General features: G+C 50.9%; 1 protein-coding gene across 3 annotated transcripts in view; it reads right to left on the reverse strand.

Annotated features, from left to right (window-relative positions):
• The window catches only part of GRAMD4 (GRAM domain containing 4), a 100,384-nt gene that overhangs the window by 36,376 nt on the left and 42,451 nt on the right, over positions 1 to 21,557 (reverse strand). For all 3 annotated transcript variants that reach the window (XM_037845080.1, XM_037845079.1, XM_037845081.1), the window contains exon 3: positions 14,264 to 14,384. In XM_037845080.1, the coding sequence (XP_037701008.1) occupies positions 14,264 to 14,384 (121 nt within the window). The remainder of the gene's footprint in view (positions 1 to 14,263; positions 14,385 to 21,557) is intronic.

The raw sequence follows: 21,557 nt of genomic DNA on the forward strand, positions 1-21,557 counted from the left end.
TGCTGTACTCCCCGGGGGCTCAGACGGGAGAGATGATGGAGTCAGGAGCAGCTCTGTGCAAAATTCCAGCTCTGACTGTGTTTTGCTGTAGATCCCTCCGCTCGTTCACTCTCTCCATCCACAGGTGAGACACCAGCCAGGACTCAGCTGTAACACCCAGCAAGCCAGCCTGTCCACAGGGGCTCCGACCACCTGTGGGAGTAGGCTGGGGACAGGGCCATCACCCATCAAAAAGGAACACGCTGATGAAACCCGTTCCGTCCACTCCGTGGAAACAGATGTAACTTGGAACAGGGATGATAATGTGCTATTTTGGAATGATCTCCAGGATATAAATGCAAGTGTGGAGAAAGTGTGAATATGCTGACATTTATCCAAGGGGGAGGTAAGAACACATACATAGCTGCTTCTGTGGGAAAACTCAACAGAAGGATCGAGTAAAATGAAAAGAAAATCAGCTGTCTGTGGGGGAAGGAGGAAAAAAGAGTAGAGGATCAGGTAGAGAAACCTGACTTCTCTGAATTTACCTTGACTTTGGAAACATGTAAGCAAATTTAGATAGCTATGAAAACAAATTTAATTTTAAAAAGAAATCTCTACACCATGTATAATGGGACAAAATGAGCCCACGTGCCTCCTCCTCCGGGCACTAGAAGGACACGCCGGCACGTCTGTAAAGCTCATGACAAAACTGCATCACCTGAATCTCATCAGGAGGAAGCAGAAGGCAACCCCGACTTAAGAAGCGTTCTACAGAACGACCTGCCCTCGCCGAAACTGCCACTGTCAGAAAACACGGAGAAAGACGGAGCAGTGTTCTGGGTTAGATAAAGAAACATGAGAACTGAACTCAACACAAAATCTGGAACTTTCTTTTGCTATAAGAACATAATTGGGACAATTGGTGGAATCGCAATAAGATCTTAGATTAGATAATACTACTGTATCACTGTTAATTTCCCGATTTTGATAACTGTACTGTGGTCATGTAAGAGACTGTCCTTGCTTTTAGGAGGTATTTAAAGCTCAAGGGGCATCATATCTGCAACTGCCTCTCAAAATGCTCAGAAGATAGAGAAAGAGAGATGATAGATGGATACATGATGGATGGACAGATGAATGGATGGATGGATGATAGGCGGTGATAGATAAATATGGATGGATGATTGACAGATGAAAGACAGCAAGATAATAGATGGATAGATGATAGGTAGGTAGGTAGGTAAATGGATAATGGATGGATGATAGATTGCTAGATCACTAGATTGATAGAAAGATGGAAGGGAGGGAGGGAGGGAGGAAGGAAAGGGAGGAGGGAGGGAAGATAAAGCAAATGTGGCAAAATGTTAACCTTTGGGGAATAATCTGGGTGAAGAGTAAAAGGAAACTCTGAACTATTTTCGTAACTTTTCTGTAAATCCAAAAATTTTAAAGAGAAAAACAGCAATCCTACAACATCTATAGCACAAAGAAATGAGTCCAACTTTGTAATGCACTGATAGTATCCTCTTATAATTTTTTTAATTTCTTCAGGATCTGCAGTTATGTCACCTTTTTCATTCATTATTTTGTTGATATGGGTCTTCTCTCTTTTTGATTTTGTCAGTCTAGCTAGGGGCTTGTCAATCTTGTTGATCTTCTCAAAGAACCAACTTTTGGTGATATTTATCCTCTCTTGTTTTTTTGTTCTCTATGTCATTTATTTCTGCTTTAATCCTTGTTATTTCTTCTCTTCTACTTGGTTTAGGATTGGTTTGCTGTTCATTTTCTAGCTTCTTCAGTTGATCCATTAGTTCTTTGATTTTGGCTCTTTCTTCCTTTTTAATATATGCGTTTAGTGCTATAAATTTCCCCCTCAGCACTGCTTTTGCTGCATCCCATAGGTTTTGGTATGTTGTGTTCTCATTTTCATTCGTCTCTATATATTTAGCAATTTCTCTTGCTATTTCTTCTTTAACCCACTGATTGTTTAGGAGTGTGTTGTTTAACCTCCAGGTATTTGTGAATTTTCTAAGTCTCTGATGGTTATTGACTTCTAATTGTATTCCATTGTGGTCAGAGAATGTGCTTTGAATAATTTCAATCTTTTTAAATTTACTGAGGCTTGTTTTATGTCCCAGCATATGATCTATTCTGGAGAAAGTTCCGTGAGCACTAGAAAAGTATGTGTATCCTGGTGATTTGGGATGTAATGTTCTGTATATGTCTGTTAAATCTAATTCATTTATCAGATTGTTTAGGTTTTCAATTTCCTTATTGGTCCTCTGTCTGGTTGATCTATCTATAGGAGAGAGTGATGTGTTGAAGTCTCCCACAATTATTGTGGAAACATCAATTGCTTCCTTTAGTTTTGCCAGTGTTTCTCTCATGTATTTTGTGGCACCTTGATTGATGCATAGACATTTATGATTGTTATTTCTTCTTGTTGAATTGCCCCTTTTATTAGTATGTAGTGGCCTTGTCTCTCAAAACATCCCTGCATTTAAAGTCTATTTTATCTGAGATTAATATTGCTACACCTGCTTTCTTTTGGCTGTAGCTTCCATGAAATATTTTTTTCCATCCTTTCACTTTCAATTTCTTTGTGTCCCTGTGTCTAAGATGAGTCTCTTGTATGCAACATATTGATGGTTCATTTTTTTTTATCCATTCTGCGAATTTATATCTTTTAATTGGGGAGTTTAATCCATTTACATTCAACGTTATAACTGTGAAGGCATTTCTTGAATCAGCCATCTTATCCTTTGGTTTATGTTTGTCATATATATTTTTCCCCTCTATTAATATCCTTTATTGTACCCATACCGAATCTCTTTAGTACTGAACCTTTCTCCAAGTCTCTCTGTCCTTTCTTTGTTTCTCTGTCTGTAGGGCTCCCTTTAGTATCTCCAGTAGGGCAGGTCTCTTATTAGCAAATTCTCTCAGCATTTGTTTGTCTGTGAAAAATTTAAGCTCTCCCTCAAATTTGAAGGAGAGCTTTGCTGCATAAAGTATTCTTGGTTGGAAATTTTTCTCACTCAGAATTTTAAATGTATCATGCCACTGCCTTCTTGCCTCCATGGTGGCTGCTGAGTAGTCACTACTTAGTCTTATGCTGTTTCCTTTGTATGTGGTGAATTGCTTTTCTCTTGCTGCTTTCAGAACTTGCTCCTTCTCTTCCGTGTTTGACAGTGTGATCAGAATATGTCTTGGAGTGGGTTTATTTGGATTTATTCTATTTGGAGTTCGCTGAGCATTTATGATTTGTGTATTTATGGTGTTTAGAAGATTTGGGAAGTTTTCCCCAATAATTTCTTTGAATACTCTTCCTAGACCTTTACCCTTTTCTTCCCCTTCTGGAACACCAATGAGTCTTATATTAAGACGTTTTATATTATCTATCATATCCCTGAGGTCCGTTTCGATTTTTTCAATCTTTTTCCCCATTCTTTCTTTTATGCTTTCATTTTCCATTCTGTCATCTTCCAGGTCACTGATTCGTTGTTCAACTTCCTCTAGTCTTGTACTATGAGTGTCCAGAATCTTTTTAATTTGATCAACAGTTTCTTTAATTTCCATAAGATCATCTATTTTTTTATTTAGTCTTGCAATGTCTTCTTTATGCTCTTCTAGGGTCTTCTTGATATCCTTTGTATTCCGTAGTATGGTCTCATTGTTCATCTTTAGTTCTTTGAGTAGCTGCTCTAGGTGCTGTGTCTCTTCTGATCTTTTGATTTGGGTGCTTGGGCTTGGGTTATCCATATCGTCTGGTTTTTTCATATGCTTTATAATTTTCTGTTGTTCTTGGCCTCCTGGCATTTGCTGAACTTGATAGGGTTCTTTTAGGATTTGTAGACCAATTGAAGTCCTTATCTCTAATTTATCAGATCTACAGCTTCGTGGAGTACACTTTCTCTAACTAACCAGCAGGTGGTGTCCATGAGCCACCTGTTCTCCACAAGCCAGTTCTCCCCTGCTTTGCCTTTGTGGTGAGTGGGGGTGTGAGTCTTGTGGGGTCCAATTGGTGTACCAAGCTTGCGTGCGTAGTTGGTGTTGTCCGCCCTGTATATGGGGCGTGTTTCTGGGCAGTCAGGGAAGGGGGGGGGTGGCTCTAACAATCAAACCTCCCTGGTGATCCTGGAGTTTTAAAGCTGCTGCAATAGTCTAATCCTTCAGTTCAGTCCTGCCACAGTTTGTCTCTGCCACTGACCCACAAGTCCTTGGTATTGGCGTATGGCTCCTGAGACTTGCAAGTGGGTCCCTCTTCCAGGCCATGCACCCCCTGGTCCTCTGTTGAGGGATATCTGTGCTATGTCACAGGTGAGTGCCATCCCCCCAGGGTGGTTCTGGGCTGCTGGGCTGTGTAGGGAGGCTCCCAGTCTGCTGAAATGATGGCTGAATGGGGCTTTGTTAATTCACACTGCTCCACCTTCCCAACTCTGGGACAACCAGCTGAGGGTGCAGGGAAGGCTAATGTCCACGCCCAGTTTTGTGGAGTGTGCCTGTTATTTGAAGCACTTCCTTCACACTGGGTTGTGTGGAGCAGCTCTGGGCTATGGGGCTGGCAATGGGCAGGAGTGTTTCCTGTCCACCAGGATGATGGCTGTGAGCGGACACCCCCCTTTTCTTGGGAAGTTGTGGTGTTTAGTGAAATTTATCAGCCACTGGATTATTGCCTTTTGTCTCAGAGCTCTCTTAGTTCTGCTCTTGTCTTGACCTGCCCAAATTGCAAGTCTTTGAAGGTTTCTGTATTGGGCTTCTTAGAGCAATTGTTTTAGAAAAAGAAAAAAGGATTAAAAAAAGAAAAAAAGAAAAAAAAAAAAAGGGTCCTCCTCACAGATCTAATGGGTTATTGAAATGCTAAGAGACAAAGCAATTAGGGCCATTAAGGAAAGTTCCACAGGGCAGAGAGATCAGCTTTTCTTTGGGATTTGCATATGAGCCTGAGGGCCTGAGCTCTGCCCTTCCCCTTTCTATGTTCACCAGAACTCCAAAAATCCTCCGCTTTTATTTTGGAGTTTTTCGTGCTGTTTTTTTTCTATGTCTGTCTCCTCTCTGCTGGGCTGGCTGCTGTCAGATTCTCTGGTGTCTGGTCTCAGTCTATCTATGGTTGGAGTTTGGATCAGTAGAATGAGTTTCCGATAAGGGCTGCCACTGCAGTTCTCCCTTCTCCTTCCCGGCGCTGATGGCCCCTCCTCCCACGGGACTGAGCCTGGCAGGGAGGGGCGCGGGTCCCCTGGCCACAAAAACTTACAGATTTCGCTGATCTCAGCAGTTCCACATTTTCATGAGTGTTGTATGAAGTGTGCCCAAAGTCAGATTGCTCTGTGGTGTCCAGTCCATGCAGTTCCTGGCTTTCTACCTGCTTTCCTGGAGGAGTAACTAAAACATACAGCTCACCAGTCCGCCATCTTGCCCCACCTCTCTGTAATGCACTGATGACACAGCCACAGGCAAAAAAAAAAAACAAAACACCACAACTCTTGGAAGCCACTTTAAAACATGGTAATTTGACTGTACATTCTTAATGAGACATACCCTAAGGGCAAACAACTAGAAACAAACACAAACAGTTTTTAGTTATCCTCTTGTTAGCGGTAGCACTGGTATTTTATTCTGAGACTCTTGGGTATGTTTTTAGGGGATTAAGACAAATAAGCAATTGTTGGTGCCAGTCACTGAGAACCAGGATTTTCAGCACACGCAAAAGATATAGATAAAAAGTTTGATGAGGCTAAGTGTGGATGTGAATTTGAATCACTTGCATGAACTCACGGTAGCCTAGCACTGTCCACTGGAAAGGCCTTGGAACAATGCCCCACCAGCAGCAACGAGTGTCCTAGATCCTTATTTAGTCTCCACCATTTGCCACAAAAGGAACCAGAGCTCTTTGGAGACATGCTTAATTCCAGCACTGGGACAGAAAAATTGAAGATGAGCTTGGAATATCTCGTCACAGCAAGAAGTAAGGATTCTCTGGCGGGACCCTGGGATTGTGTCGGAAAGACTTGGAAGCCAACTCGAAGAGGCTCCCACGGTCCAGAGACGAGACCAACCAAGCATCAATAAGGTAATAGATGCAATGGATTAAAACATACGAAGTATATATGATCTTGTTATGATACCCAAACACCACCACCCTCACTCGCTGGGCACCGCTGCAGGATGCTCTGGGTTGAGAGCACCAAGCTTCAAAAGAGTGACGCTGGAAAATGAAGGGAGGAAACAAGCATGTACACTGCTTTTCCTTATGAAGGGAGGTTTGTTTTCAGAAACACGTCAGGGAATAAATGGAGAAAAAATGACAGACGTAAAAAATTACAATTCTGCAACCTTGAACCAGTGCATTGAAGCAATAACCATCAGGGTCCCTAATGTTAGCGACAGAGGTTAATTCACAGAAGCAGGCAGCACCAAACACGGACAACTCACCCCCCTCAAAAGATCCGCCGGAATCCGTTCCAGCCCTCAGAGCTCGCCGCCAGTGTACAGCAAGTACGGGGGATGGAGTGAGGTGTGACAGCACACATTAAACCCGGGGGACGCAGGTAGGAAAATCCAGTGCGGGAAACCCCACCCAACAAATGACCCCGTTTCCTCAACCAAGGGAGATGTGGAGAGAACCCCCAGAGTAAGTGACTTAAGAGATACGGCAGCCCCTCACCAAGGATGGACATTATTTGGCTGCTGATTCAAAGAAAGTTGTACAAACATTATGAGACAATCAGGGAAACACGAACTCGTGCTGGATATTTGATGTTAAGGAAAAACTTAAGTTTTTTTGTTGCGATGTTGGACTTATTGCTTTTTTTTAATGCATTTTTATCTTGTGAACTTAAACTTATATACATAACAGTGATAACTTCCCAAGTACAAATTTAACAAGTAGTTATAGAGCAAATTTCCAAGAATGTTATGGGTTACAGTCCCACAGTTTCAGTTCTTCCCTTGTTGTGAAATATAGGATACATAGAGTTGAAAACTTTAAAACCACACTTCAACGAATAGTTATAGAGAAAATTTCAAACAATATTATGGGTTACAATTCCACCATTTCAGTTATTTCCTTCTATCCTAATAACCTAGCATCTAAAAAATATATACATATATTTATATAACGTTTCAGTATTTGTAATCCTTTGTTAAATACTATCTTGTCTGTTGCTATCCCTTCCTCTCATCTAATCACTTTCTCGATCTTCAGGGATGTCTAGCCAGTGACCACCTGTGCTGGTTTGGATGTATTATGTCCCCCAAACGTCATTATCTTTGATGCAGTCTTGTGTGGGCAGGAAACATATTGGTGTTGATTGGGTTGGAGACTTTTGATTGGATGTTTCCGTGGAGATGTGATCATTGGATCTTTCATTGGGTAATTTCCATGGAGGTGTGGCCCCGCCATTCAGCACGGGCCTTGATTAGTTCACTGGAGCACTATATAAGCTCAGACAGAGGGAGTGAGCTTGCTACAGCCAAGAGGGACACTTTGAAGAATGCACAGGAGCTGAGAGAGGAGCTGCAGATGAGAACAATTTGAAGAGAGCTGTTGAAAGCAGACTCTTGCTCCGGAGAAGCTAAGAGAGGACAAACGCCCCAAGAGCAACTGAGAGTGACATTTTTGAGGAGCTGCAGCTTAGAGAGGAACGTCCTGGGAGAAAGCCATTTTGAAACCAGAACTCCGGAGCAGACACCAGCCACGTGCCTTCCCAACTAACAGAGGTTTTCCAGACACCACTGGCCATCCTCCAGTGAAGTACCAGATTGTTGATGCATTACCTTGGACACTTTATGGCCTTAAGTCTGTAACTGCGTAACCAAATAAACCCCCTTTATAAAAACCAATCCATTTCTGGTGTTTTGCAATCTGGCAGCATTAGCAAACTAGAACGCCACCATAACTTGTTCATACTGAACGGGGTGTCGACATTACGGGGAAGGGGGCTGCATCTGGTTGTTGTTCTTAAAGAGGCTGTTGCCTCTGGGTTTTAAGACTTGTCTGGCATAGGAACACTCTGGAGAATTTAAGTTTCTGAGAGATAAACTTAGTGAATCTTTTACAGAATCTCAGGTAGGGACTACTTTGGGTAAGGGCATGGCATACTGTGGCCATCTGGGGTGTCTAGCTGGAGCTTGCATTAGAGAAACCTTCAGGATAGCTTCTCTACTCTATTTGGGATCTCTCAGCCACTGTGACTTCAGCTTGTTACCTTTTTTTTCCCCTTTTGGTCAAGAAGGCATTTTCAATCCCTCGATGCTAGGGCCAGGCTCATTCCTGGGAGTCATATTCCATGACACCAGGGAGATTCATTCCCCTGGGAGTCATGCCCCTCGTAGGGGGGAGGTTAAAGAATTTATTTGTCGAGTTGGGCATAGAGAGAGAAAGGTCACATCTGAGCAACAAAAGAGGTTCTCTGGAAGTGCCTCTTGGTAATAATTATAGGAAGACTCAGCCTCCCATTTACAGCCCTAAGTTTCAAAAGAGCAAGCCTCAAGATCAAGGGCCTGATTTATTGAATAGTGGGTTCCTAATTTCACATAGCATATTTTCTGTTCCAAGATAAACAACCAGCTTCTCACATTGTCTTCACTTAGTTGTACAATCATCATCATTCTCAATTTTAAACAATTATCATAACATAAAACATCCCTGCCCTCTTATCAGCTGTTAATTATTCATCCCTAGTATTAGTGTAGTGCTAGTAAGATATTCCTCTTAAATATAGTCTACAGTAGGTAATGGGTAGTTTTCCCATTTACTACTCTGTTGTTAACTCTTTGTACCAGTGTCATGCCTTGTAAGTGTATCATGCTAACACTTATTTATATTTGTGGTGCTACTCTGTGGGTTGCAGGCCTTTAAACAACCACTTTCAAAAATGATCGCCTTCAATGTGGCACTGAGTTATAATCCCACTAATGAACGATAATCACACCTGTCCATTCCCATACCATTAAGCTCACCCTCATTATCATGTCTGTACATACTAGATTATCACTTCCCTTTCACTAGCTTCTGTCTATCTCTAGGTCCCCAAAATTCTACATTTTAAGACACTTAATTTACATTGTTCATGGAGTTCACATTAGTGGTAACATACAATGTCTCCCCTTTTGTGTCTGGCTTATCTCACTCAGTATTATGTCTTCAGGGTTCATCCATGTTGTCATATGTTTCAAGACCCCATTCCTTCTTCCTGCTGTGCAGTATTCCATCGTGTGTATATACCACATTCTGTTTATCCACTCATCTGTTGAAGGACATTTGGACTGTTTCCATCTCTTGGCAATTGTGAACAACGCCACTATGAACATCGGTGTGCAAATGTCTGTTTGTGTCACTGCTTTCAGATCCTCTGGGTATGTACTGAGAAGTGAAATTGCCAGATCGTATGGTAACTCGATATCTAGTTTTCTGAGGAAACGCCAAACTGTCTTCCACAGCGGCTGCACCATTACACAGTCCCACCAGCAATGAATAAGTTCCAATTTCTCCACATCCTCTCTAGCATTTGTAGTTTCCTGTTTGTTTTGATGGCAGCCAATCTTATTAGTGTGAGATGATGTCTCATTTTCCTAATAGCTAGTGAAGATGAACATTTTTTCATGTGTTTTTTAGCCATTTGTATTTCCTCTTTGGAGAAATGTATTTTCATATCTCTTGCCCATTTTATAATTGGGCCGTTTGTACTACTGTCATTGAGTTGTAGGATTTCTTTACATATGCAAGATATCAGTCTCTTATCAGATACATGGTTTCCAAATATTTTCTTCCATTGCATTGGCTGCCTCTTCACCTTTTTGACAAATTTCTTTGAGGTACAGAAGCTTTTGATTTTGAGGAATTCCTACTTATTTATTTTTTATTTCATTGCTTATGCTTTGGGTATAAGGTCTAAGAAGCTACCTGCTAATACTAGGTCTTGAAGACATTTCCCTACATTATCTTCTAGGAGTTTTATGGTACGGTCTTTTATATTGAGGTCTTTGATCCAGCTTGAGTTAATATTTGCATAGAGTTAATATTTGAGTTAATATTTGTATATTTGATCCAGTTTGAGTTAATATTTGTAGGTGTCCTCTTTCATTCTTTTGGATATGGATATCCAGTTCTCCCAGCCCCATTTGTTGAAGAGACTGTTCTGTCCCAGTGGATTTGGGGCCTTATCAAAAATCAGTTGACCACTGATCTGGAGGTCTATTTCCAAACTCTTGATTTGATTCCATTGATCATTATGTCTAACTTTGTGCCAATAGCATGCTGTTTTGACTATTGTGGTTTTATAATAGGCTTCAAAGTGAGGAAGTTTTAAGTCCTCACACTTCGTTTTTCTTTTTTAGAAAGTTTTTAGCTATTTGAGGTCCCTTTCCCTTCCAAATAAATTTGATAACTAGCTTTTCGAAGTCTGCAAAGCAGGTTTTTGGAATTTTGATTGGAACTGCATTGAGTCTGTAGATCAGTTTGGGTAGGATTGATATCTTAACGATGTTTAGCCTTCCTATCCATGAACATGGAATATATTTCCATCTCTTTAGTTCCCCTTTTATTTCTTTTAGTAAAGTTATGTAATTTTCTGTGTAGAGGTCTTTTACATCCCCAGTTAAGTTTATTCCTAGGTACTTGATTTTTTTGGTTGCTATTGTGAATGGAATTTTTTTCTTGACTGTCTCTTCAGTTAGGTCAATACTACTGTATGGGAACATTATTGACTTTTGCACATTAATCTTGTATCCCACCACTTTGCTGGATTTATTAGCTCAAGTAGCTGTGTCGTCGATTTCTCAGGAGTTTCCAAATATACGATCATATCATCTGCAAATAATGACAAGTTTACTTCTTCCTTTGGATGCCTTTTATTTCTTTGTCTTGCCGGATTGCTCTGGCTAGAACTTCTAGCACAATGTTGAATAACAGTGATGACAGCGGGCATCCTTGTCTCCTTCCCAATTTTATGGGGAAAGCTTTCAGCATCTCACCATTGAGTACTATGCTGGCTGTGGGTTTTTCATATATACCCTTTATCGTATTGAGGAAGTTTCCTTCAATTCCTACCTTTTGAAGTGACTTTATCAAAAAATGGATGCTGAATTTTGTCAAATGCTTTTTCAGCATCTATTGAGATGATCACTGGATTTTTTCCTTTCAATTTGTTAATGTGTTGTATTACATTGATTGATTTTCTTATGTTGAACCACCCTTGCATGCCTGGGATGAACCCCACTTGGTCTCTCACTGCTGTTTAAAAACACACTGAGGTACAAACTAAAATATTTGCATATGAAATGATAAGATGGTGGGCATTTGCCTCAAAATAATCAGGGGAGGGGGTGGGGAGACGTGGGGGTGGGTAGAGGAAACCAGCCTGGTTGTGAACTGGTTATTGTTCAAGCTGGTGGTGGGTACATGCGAGGTTCATTACATTATTTGCTCTATTTCTGTGTATACTTGAAGTTTTCCATAATTAAAAAGAGTTGTCTGTAATTACCATCCCACATGCTGTCAACGTTGAACCCTATAATTTTACCACATAAACTAACAAAGAGCAAAGCACGCTAAGGATGAGAATCGCAAGCACTAGTCCAGATGAGGCCAGCAATGACAACCTGTGACGAGGGCAGCTTCTTGTCAGTGCACTCACACAAGCACTCGCACACACGCTCACACACACACTTGCTCACACACACGGTTCAGCAAGTTCTGGCCAGCCCCTGTGGGTTCCGGGGCCTTCGTTTTGCACCTCAGTCCTGCCCTCCCTCTAAATGAACTTAGGCTGGCAGGCGTCACGTCGACCCTGCCCACCCCCTCCCTGCCTGGCCCCCAGGTTGGATACACCCCTTGGCAGATGCCCTCAAAAAATTTCTCCTTTCCTGGGGGCACTTCGCTCCATCCATTCTTCGAGCCACGAGAAACGGCCAACGTTAGACCACTCGACCTGCACAGAGGCGATCTTGCGTGGTTCGCCTCATAACGAGGTGCAGCTCTTGTGACCTGTCTCTCCAGGGCCCAGCCAGGAGGCCTGAAGGGACAACAGGACTGTCCACCCCAGCAGAACCTCCGCTGCCACACCTCCGGACAGGCCCAGGGTCCCAGGTCAGCCCCGGTTTGTCGTCCAGCAGGCGCACATCTCTCATCAGCCCCTGGGCGGCGTGGGCCAGCTTCAGGGACCCTCGGGCTCGGGGGAGACGGCGTCACTCCACAGAGCTGTCAGGTGGCAGCAATGTGCCTCAAAACTCTGGGTGCTCAGCCCAGGAATCTGCAGCGGGTGGGCCGCCGCAGGAGAGCTGTCTGGGTGTGTGTGTACACAGGCACACGCTCACACATGTGTATACAATTTACACCTGTACCCACATATACACAGTCTCTCTCGGCACTCATACACACGTACACTCTCACACTCACCCACTCACACACACACCCGCATCCACATACACCCATATGCATGTCTGCTCACACCATGTACTCGCACAATTCACACTCACCTGCACACACTCACACTTGCAAATGCACTCACATACGCTCACACATACACATTCTCACACTGCCAACTATCACCATATTCTCCCACACACTCACACAGACACACTACATACGCACACACGTCTGCTCACACACATATCCACATCTGCGTACACACAAATACACTCACACAGACACACACATGCTCTCACATTCACTCACTACAAATACACGCTCACACTCGCATGTGTACACACACACTCTCACTCTGCCAACTCTCACCACACACACGCACTCACACATTCCCACACTCACTTATACATCACACATAACCGCTCACACTCATACACACACACTCACATGCACAGCTCACTAGCTCTCTTACCTGTCACCTGGAAAACCCACAGAGCCGTGCGGATTGCCCACGACCACAGCAGAGTGCACAGATACGCCCGGGCCAGGCCCCCCATCGAGTCACAGGGTCTGCAGGGTGGGGGCGGAAAGGCCAGGAGGGGCACACCTGCACCGTCCTCTCCCAGCCTCGCAGCAGGAGAGCAAGGCGGACCCTGGCACTGCCCGCCACGGCATCACCGAGCCCAGCCACAAGCCCTGGTCACAGAGAGCCCCGAGGCCCACCCAGCAGGGCAGGAAAGGGCTGTAAGAAAAGCTGGGCAGACTTCGTTTCCCCAGCACTGGAATATCGAGAGCCCTTGGTCAATACGGAGCCCTGTGTCTAACTAAAACAGAAGGTTCCCATCCAGCTGGCGTTTGCCAAGGATTCCCCGCGGGCGGGCCTTGGGCCAGGCAGGAGAATTCCAGAAAAGGGGCAGCCCCAGCCTGCAGGCACAGCTAGTTAGACGACAGTGACAAGAACAAAAAATCAGGGGACAACCCTTCCCACCAAGACCACCCCAGGAGCATGGCCGAGAGGCCTGACCACAGACAGCTGGGCCGTGGACAGAGTGTGCAAAGGCCGAGTGCCAGGAGCAAACACACCCACTGCCCAGCCGGCCAGGTATGTGGCGGAGGGCAACGCGGGCCAGCTCCTGGCCTCTGTGTGCCCAGGCTCTGACGCTCTGCCTTTGCACATGCTGTGGGTGAGGAGCTCGAGGGGGACAGGTGCATTCCGAATGCTTGGCCCTGATCCCCTGACTCTTCTGGACCCTAGCTAGCAGCAGGGCGCCTTATTTCACCCCCCTCATGCCTCAGTTTCCCCCTGTGTAAACAGGGAGGACCCAGAGCAGTGCTGAGCTAATGTGTGTAAGGCCTTTCTGGAACAATCTTTATTACTATCACCACTACCCAGAGGCCAGAAAACCCCAGCAAGCAGCGAGCGCAAACAGCCCTGGTGCCTCTTCTGGAGCCCCCGGTCAAACAGTGACATCCCCTTGCCCTCCCTCTCTGATGTGTAAACTAAGCAAAAGAGAACATTTCAGATTCCCTCAAAAAGCATAACACTGATAAATTCTGAGTTCATCATGAGAAGTGCAATGTACCAGATTTGCTAAAATAAGCAGCATTTTCATGCAACAGTTTAATTCTTTCCCCGAGTCTCCTTCACCAGAGTAAAGGCTCCACGGCCGAGCAAACGAGAGCTGGTCCTGGGGATGCGACAGGTGGGAGAGTGAGACCCCGAGGGCAAAAGTCTGTCCAGGGACATCTGGAGATGCCTGAGCCCCTGGAGGCCACGTGGGGCCCCCCCATTCACACCCACAGGCCCAGCCACGGCTGTCATCAGCCTAGGCCCGAGAAACGCATTCCCAGGAGACCACACGCCCGTCACAGGCCCACCTCCCCGCCCAGTCCTCCTACAGCACAGTCTGAACTTACGTAAAAAGTGTTTTTCCAACAAGGCGATTTCCAGGTGGCCTTTGATCTCATTTAATCTGTCAAACTCGGTCCGGTTAAACTCCTGGACTCCTGCAGCCATAATGAGCGTCCCCGGGCCAGCCTAGGAGAGACGCACAGAGCTCAGTGGAGCAGCCTTCAGGACCCCACATCCACCCATCCTCTGAGAGAGCCCTGGGACCCCAGGAGACGTGGAGGGATCCCTAGGGCTGCCTCTGGGTCCCCGGACCCCTTGTGGGCCTGCCCTGAGACCTGCCGGCTCACCTGGCTGCCCGTTGGTGGAAGTGCAGCTCAGCCACCCTGGGTGCTACGGAAGAGTGAATAGGGCACCCCGATTTGGACGTGTCCTTAACCTTATCTGCACTCCTGGGGAGTGAGCCCACGGTAAACAGGACCACTTGACAGTGCTATTTTCAGTTAAGGTGTGGCCCGAAGGAAGGAGGCTGGGCCTCAACCCAGATTCCTGCAGGCCTCGTGGAGAAAGCACGGGGAGCAGCCGAGGCAGGAGGTCTGCAGGCACCAGAGGAGAAAGGAGAGGACAGTGCCACGCGACGCCACGTGACGGGAAAGCCAAGGAGCCCGAGGACGCCGGCAGCCGGCACCAGCACACTCCAGCCCCGGGGGACGCCGGCCTTCCAGCTCCCCCACAGCGGGGCCATTAACTCCCGTTGTCTAGGCCAGCCCGCCGCGGGCAACTGTCCCGGCAGCCTGGAAAACCGAGTCAGATGTCCCTGGAGCCAGCGTAAGGCTGGCTTTAAGAAATAATTTTGAAAACATAAAACCAAAAGCATGAGTCTAAACCTAGGGAAGGCCACTGATCCCGATCCCAGGCTGCAGAGAGAAGAAAACCCCCCAAAACCGCTGGCCTCATGTCCCAGGAGCTGTGGCAACAAGACTCCAGGGAGGGGAGGCAGGGCTGCATCCACGCCAGGTACGTCAGTCGCCAGTGGCACCCGTGCAGGGTGAGCTCCCTGAGAGCTGGGACTGAACCCCAAACAGGGACCTTCGCTTCTGCTCTGCAGATGCTCATTTAAACCTGCACCGCCATCACCCCTGCCCAGCGGGCCGGCCTTGGTTACGGGGCCTCTGCTCGCTGTGAGCTCCCAGGCTTGGCAGAGACAGCACTTTGTGCCCTGCCAACAAGAGAAAGGACAGACACACACCGTCCTGCCACAGGCACATGGAGACGCAGCTCAGCTCACCGGTGGGACATTTATCCGCTTTCACCCAAGGATCACGTGCTGTGGCTGAGCTGCGCATGAAGGGTGCAGCGTGCACAGGGGTGGGGGCAAAAAGTCCTCGTGACACTGGACACGAAGAGGGTCTCAGCCCTTAAAATCACTGTCGTCGTCTGCTCATCAGTGATGCAAGTGGCAAAACAGACGTGGTCTCGGGCCACGTGAGTGTAACTGACCCTCGTGCTGGGTCCGCCTGGAGGGTCTGACTGTGGGCCTTGGACTGCTGACCTCTCCTCCTCTGGGCCCGGGGAAGGCTGGACGGGACTCCCAGCTCGGGCAGGGAGATGTGGGCATCTCCGAGGCCACAGCCCACGAGGAAGGAACATGCTTCATGGGGCCAGCAGGTCCTGGGCACAGCCCTCAGCTGCAGGTTCCCCTGGTGTGGGGCTTGACCTCTAGGACATCCCAGAAGAGCAGGGACATGTGTGTCCATCTGCCCACCACGTGGCAGAGTGGTCATGGCAGATGACCCCACCGGCCCTTCCCACGGGGAAAGTCGTGCCCAGATGGTGGCGGTGGTGCTGTGCACCGACACTGTGCCCCGATGCTGGGTTCTGTGGGAGAAGCTTGGGGTCACTTCCAGCCCAGGAGCTGGCAGATAGGCAGAGAGGACTGCGAGAGGCCCCTCCAAGAGCCGGGACAGGCCCAGGCCCAGGCCCAGGCAGGAGCTTCCAGCCCCCCAGGGCACCCATCATGAGAGCAGACGCTCCGGAGGTGCTCCAGGACAGCAAACCCAACACCCACCATATGCCCCAGCGAGAACAGGGGCAAACTCTGGTTCCAAATAAAGACCCCTGTCCGGCTCCCCGGCGGGTGGTGGCAGAAGCTCACGATGCGGGCACTGACCCACTCGGCCTCGGCTCCCTCCTCTTCTCTCCAACAGGAGCTCAGGCACGGCCAGCGGCAGGTGGGCTGCAGAGGGGTCCCTGGAGCGCGAGCTGCCCTCCCCCGTCGACCCCCCAATACATCACACAACCCGCAGCTGAGGCTTCCTCCCTGGGCTCTGGGGCTACTTGCTTTATGCCCTCGTCTCTCAGACGCAGCCCTGGACATCGTGGAGCTGAAATGCTAAGATGCCCGGGACCTGCTGAGATGAGCAGTGCAGGGACAGCACTGGACCTTTGGTCAGGGGCCAGAGCAGGTGGCGGCCGCACACGGAAGGCCCCCAGGCGCCTGGTGCTCGCCCCTCAATTCCAAGGACACTTGACCTTTCTGTTATAAAAGGTGCTTTTTAAAAACCCAAACACAGGCACCCTAGGCAGCCAGGGCACTGACCAGCACCCCCGACCCCTGCGCCCCACTTCCTCCCGACCCCCACACCCTGACCGCTGCCCACGAGCTGGCTCCACCCGGCCTGCAGTAGAGGCACGCATCCCGATTTTCTGCCTCTCCATTTCCAGTCTCCCTGAGCCTCTGTCTGGCTTGTGAGACGCTCTCCCCTTTTCATTACGTGGAGGCCACACCCCGCCCCCGGCCCCAGCCCCACAACCCGAGGCCACAGAGGCTCGCAGGCGGCTCTCGGGGGAGGCCGGGCCCTGCCTTCTGCCTCAGGGGGAAGTGTCGGGGCCCATCCACCTCCGAGGTCTCGCTCCTGGCCCCGAACCCCGCCCCGCTGCCCCCTCCACCGTCTTGTTCCCCGAGGGCTGTCTTTCAAGATCCCATATTCGAGGGTTTAAGCGCCTCCCTGATCACAGTGTCTCCCCCACAGATTCCAGGACAGGGCCACCCCAGGTCCAGCGGCCTCTGCGACCCGTCCCCCATCCCAGCCGGGCCAGAGGCAGGCTCAGGAGCGGCCAGGCCCAGGCCAGGCAGGAGCACGTGCCCCGCCCAGGCGCCAACCGGGTCAGAACAGCCGTGGCACAGCCACTCGGGAGCCACGACCCCGGGCGCCAACCACCAAGCCAGAGAAAATCCCACCTCAGCTGAGCCCGAGGCGCGACCCCCCCTCCAATGCCCTGAACCAGGGTTGCTGTTTCCGCTGCGGATTCAGGGGTCCTTCCCGGGATCCTCTCAACTGATGCTGCAACAAGGGGCCCCTCCCTCTGGAGGTGGTGTGGCCAGGCTGAGGCCTGGGGGCCTCCCGTCCCCGAGAACAGAAGAGAACAGAGAGGGGCCAGGAGCAGCCAGGACCCCCCTTCATTTGCCAGGGCTGTACTACTCTGAACCCCCAAACAGTCCTCACAAAGAGACTTCTACCCCCAGGGAGAGAGGAAGGAGCTGAGGGACAGGCACCCAGCACGCAGGGACAAGCCAGGAGGGGCACCCACCGCGTTATTGCAAGCCCCCGTCTCTGCTGGGGGTGGGGTGCTGAGAGCTACGGCCACACACCTCAAGGCCCGTGGGAAACTCTCAGTGCCCTCAAACCCAAAATAGTACCCCCCCTGTGACCGGGGGTGCAGGCAAGGTGGATGGGAGGGGAGCAGGATGGGCAGGAAAAGAAGAGAGGCTGAGGGGGGCTGGGGGTGGTAAACAGGGCTGGGGGGTGGTGTAAGGGGGACTGGGGGGTGGTGTAAGGGGAACTGGGCCCCTGGGAGCAGGAGGACGTTCAGGAGGAAGAAGAGGGGGCTGAGCAGGGCTGGGGTGGTGAGCGGGGCTGGCGGGGGAAGGTGAGCAGCACTGAGGGGGGTGGAGGCCGGGCGGGTGAGCGGGGCTGGGGGTCTGGCAGGGTTGGGGGTGTGAGCAGGGCTGGGGGGCAGCGTGAGGGGAGCTGGGGTTCCCTGGGAGGGAGCGGGAGGATGGGCAGGAGGAGAGGGCCCTGCTCGACCCCAGCCCAGTGACCTTGGGTTTGACTTAACGCCCAGGGGCTCATTTCCTTGTTGGTCAAAGGGGGTGACACCCTAGCTGGTGCCTGGGCTGTGGTGAGGGGGCACACAGGGCCGGGCCTGCCCCACAGGCTGACATCATCCCTCCAGGAGCAGGCAGACGGGGAGAGAACCAGGTAGGACGGTGTGGGGGACAAGTGCCACGGCCGGACAGCCTGAGAAGAGGCCCACGGTGCCCCCGGGCGGGACGAGGCGTCCCTGGCAGCCACCGCGTTCCCCTCGGTCCAGCCCCCACCTCAGGGGCTGCGGGGCAGGGAGCGAAGGGCTCACCCCGAAAGGCGCATCTGCAGATTCAAAGGCAGAGTACCCCACTTTATTCCCAGCAGCTGCCCCCAAAACGAACACCGCAGCCCTCGTGTCCGCCAGCTGCTTCCTGACGTGCCACCCCACAGCCCGGTGCTCACCGTCCCCACAGCCCCAGGTTCCGTCATCTGGTGCATCTTACACTCGCCCCAGAGCCCGAGGCCCAGCAGAGCCTCCGGGGTCCCGCCCACCCTGACCGCATCTGCCCAGGATGCCTGGAGGGGGCAGCTCGGCTGGGTCCCCCCTTGGACGGCAGGGAAGGGGGAGGCTGGCTTTGGGGGAGCTCTCCAGCTTGGCGGGGGGGTGACTCTTCGGGGGAGATTCTGGGGTCCAAATCCCTCTGCTACCACCGCCCCACCCCAGGGCCTCCAGCTGACCTCAGACACACAGCAGAAGCACGACCCAGCCTGGGCTCAGAGCTCGGGCAAGCAGGGCCAGGCGACTGCAGTGTGGCCACACAGAGCAGGGAAGACCCAGGGGCTGCCGGGTCCTTTCCAGCTTTTCTAGAGCTGCTTTCTAGAACAACTCTGCCTCACCCAAAGCCCAGCTCTCGGGGGTGCAGGGGACAGGGGTCTCCCTGGACACCCCCTGCTTTGGCCAGCATGGCTCTCCCACCTCCTGCATTTTAGGTGTTTGGCTCTCAGCCCCTTTGGGGATGGGGTCACCCTAGCCAAGCCCCCCAACCCCGAGGCTCTGCTCCCTCCCTCTCTTTCTCTCGGCCACAGCCTGTCACCACCTGTGTGGCCCTGTCTCCCAGTCCCGTCCCTCCTTCTCCTCTGTGACCCCCTCCTCTCCACCTTGGCACACCCTCCCGTGCCCCCCCCGAGCCTAGACAGCACCCCAAGCACGGCAGCACCCATCCTCTCCTGTGCACCCAGGAGCCTGGCTGCCAGGACCCCCTTGCTCCCTGCCCCATCACAGTCTGGCCCAACCTCCCCCCCACTGGTCATTCTCGCCCGTCCTTCACTTGGGGCAATGGAGTGAAGCCCAAGCACACACATGCCCTAGGGATGGACAGCTGCACCTCGGGGACACTTCACACCCATCGGGTGAGGGGAACAGGCCCCTTGCCTCCCCACAGGAGGACAAACTGCCTTCACCCTGCAGGGCCAGTCGGCAACAGTGTCAGAATGCCGGGCTCAGAAGCCACGAGCCGGCGTCCCCACTGCCCGGCCAGGTGCCCCACGGACCCCAGCCCAGTGGGGCTGGCAGAGGCCGCGATACTGTGAGTCAGGAAGGACCTTGGGCTCCACAGGTGGGAGGGGGCTCGCAAAACGTGTCCATCCCCATAGTGGGATGCTGCGCAGCTAGAAAATGAGCGAGGCAGCTCCGGGAGGATCAGGAAACAGTGGGGGCTGCTCCCCCTCATGTGGAACAGCACCGAGGACCCTCTGCAGCCGGGGTGGGACACAGCTTGATGGATCCTCGGACAACGAGATGCAGACTCACCACACCGTGACCCAGCAACTCCACGCCTGTGTTCTCAGCAGTGTCCCTCACCGGAGCCAAGAGGCAGCCGCGGCCCAGGCACCCACTGCAGATGCCCAGAGACAACAAGACGGTCTAACAACGGAAGGTCACTTGCCCATGAAGGACTGAGGAGTGACACACATGACATGGGCGAACCCAGAGGGCACCAGCTCGCTGCAGGAGGCCAGGCCCAAAGGGTCACATCTTGTGATTTCCCTGCCAGGAAATGCCGGAAAAAGCAAGTCCGGAGGCGGAGAGCAGCCTCGCGGTGGGCAGCCTGGGATGGGGGGCACAGGGAGCGCCTGCTAACGGGCAGCAGGTTTCTTTTGGGGGTGATGAAATCGTCCTAAAATGAGAAAATGGTGATGCTTGCACACTCTGTGAATATCCAAAACCCGATGTGTGCGCTCTCAGACGGGTGAGCTGTGGCGCGTGTGCATTTTATCTCAACAGAGCTCTTTACAAGCTCGGGGGGGGCGACGTGTGGTGGCTGCGAGGGCTGCCCCTCGGAGGAGGGACGCGGGAGGGCTCGGCCGGGAGAGAAGCCCCTCGTGCCCCCGCCTGGAGCGGCACCCGCGAGCGTGGCCTGGAGCAGGCCCGGAGCCCCTCTGCGGAGGGAGGAACAGAGTCTACGTGTTCCCGGAACACGGTGGGCAAAGGCCTTCTGGAAGGGAGAAGAGGATTTCGTCAGTGACTATTTCATGGTCATTAATAACTACAAAACCCACAGGCTCGTGATGAGTGGGACGCCGGCTCAGCACTCTCCCCATCGCCTCACTGAGTCCTCAAAGCACGCCCGGTGCCCAGTCACCATCATCGTCCTCAACACCGAGGGCGCTGAGGCTCGGGGTCGGGGCCCGACGAGGGTGGACGACCTGCCCGGGGCCCCCACTGGCCATGCCCAGCCCTGAGTCCAAACGGGGCCACTCCCGCTGGGCTGACCCCAACGCCGGTGTCCGAATCCTGCTGCCGTCCGTCTCCCTCTCTTGCTCCCCCTTTCTCTCCACTGCCCCAAGGATGCTCTGACACCGCCACGGCCTCCTTCCGCAATCGCACCCCACCCCTCAGCCCCCGCCCCCCAAACCAGCACCTCACCCGAGGAGCCCTCGCGGCCTCCAGGCCAGAGCGCTCCCTCCCGCGGCCCCTAAGGCCCACCCCCAGACCGAACAGCTCTGCCACTGCCCCTCCCAGCCCAGGAAGCTCCGGAATCCCCCAGAGCCCACCAAATCCAGATCCTCTGCCAGGAGGGCAAGACCCCACAATTCTACAGCCCCACCTCTGCTCCCCACCTGTCGACCTGTGTCCCTCTGCCCTGATCCCCCAACCTGTCCAGAAGGCACCTGCACCCCAGCGACGGAACGCGCCATCGGAAGGCAGGACACCATAAACCCAGGACCCCAAAATTATCCACTACCGAACGCATCTTAATCTCTCCCCAGGCAC

The sequence above is a fragment of the Choloepus didactylus genome, chromosome 8, assembly GCF_015220235.1.
Source record: "Choloepus didactylus isolate mChoDid1 chromosome 8, mChoDid1.pri, whole genome shotgun sequence".
Lineage (NCBI taxonomy): Eukaryota > Metazoa > Chordata > Mammalia > Pilosa > Megalonychidae > Choloepus > Choloepus didactylus.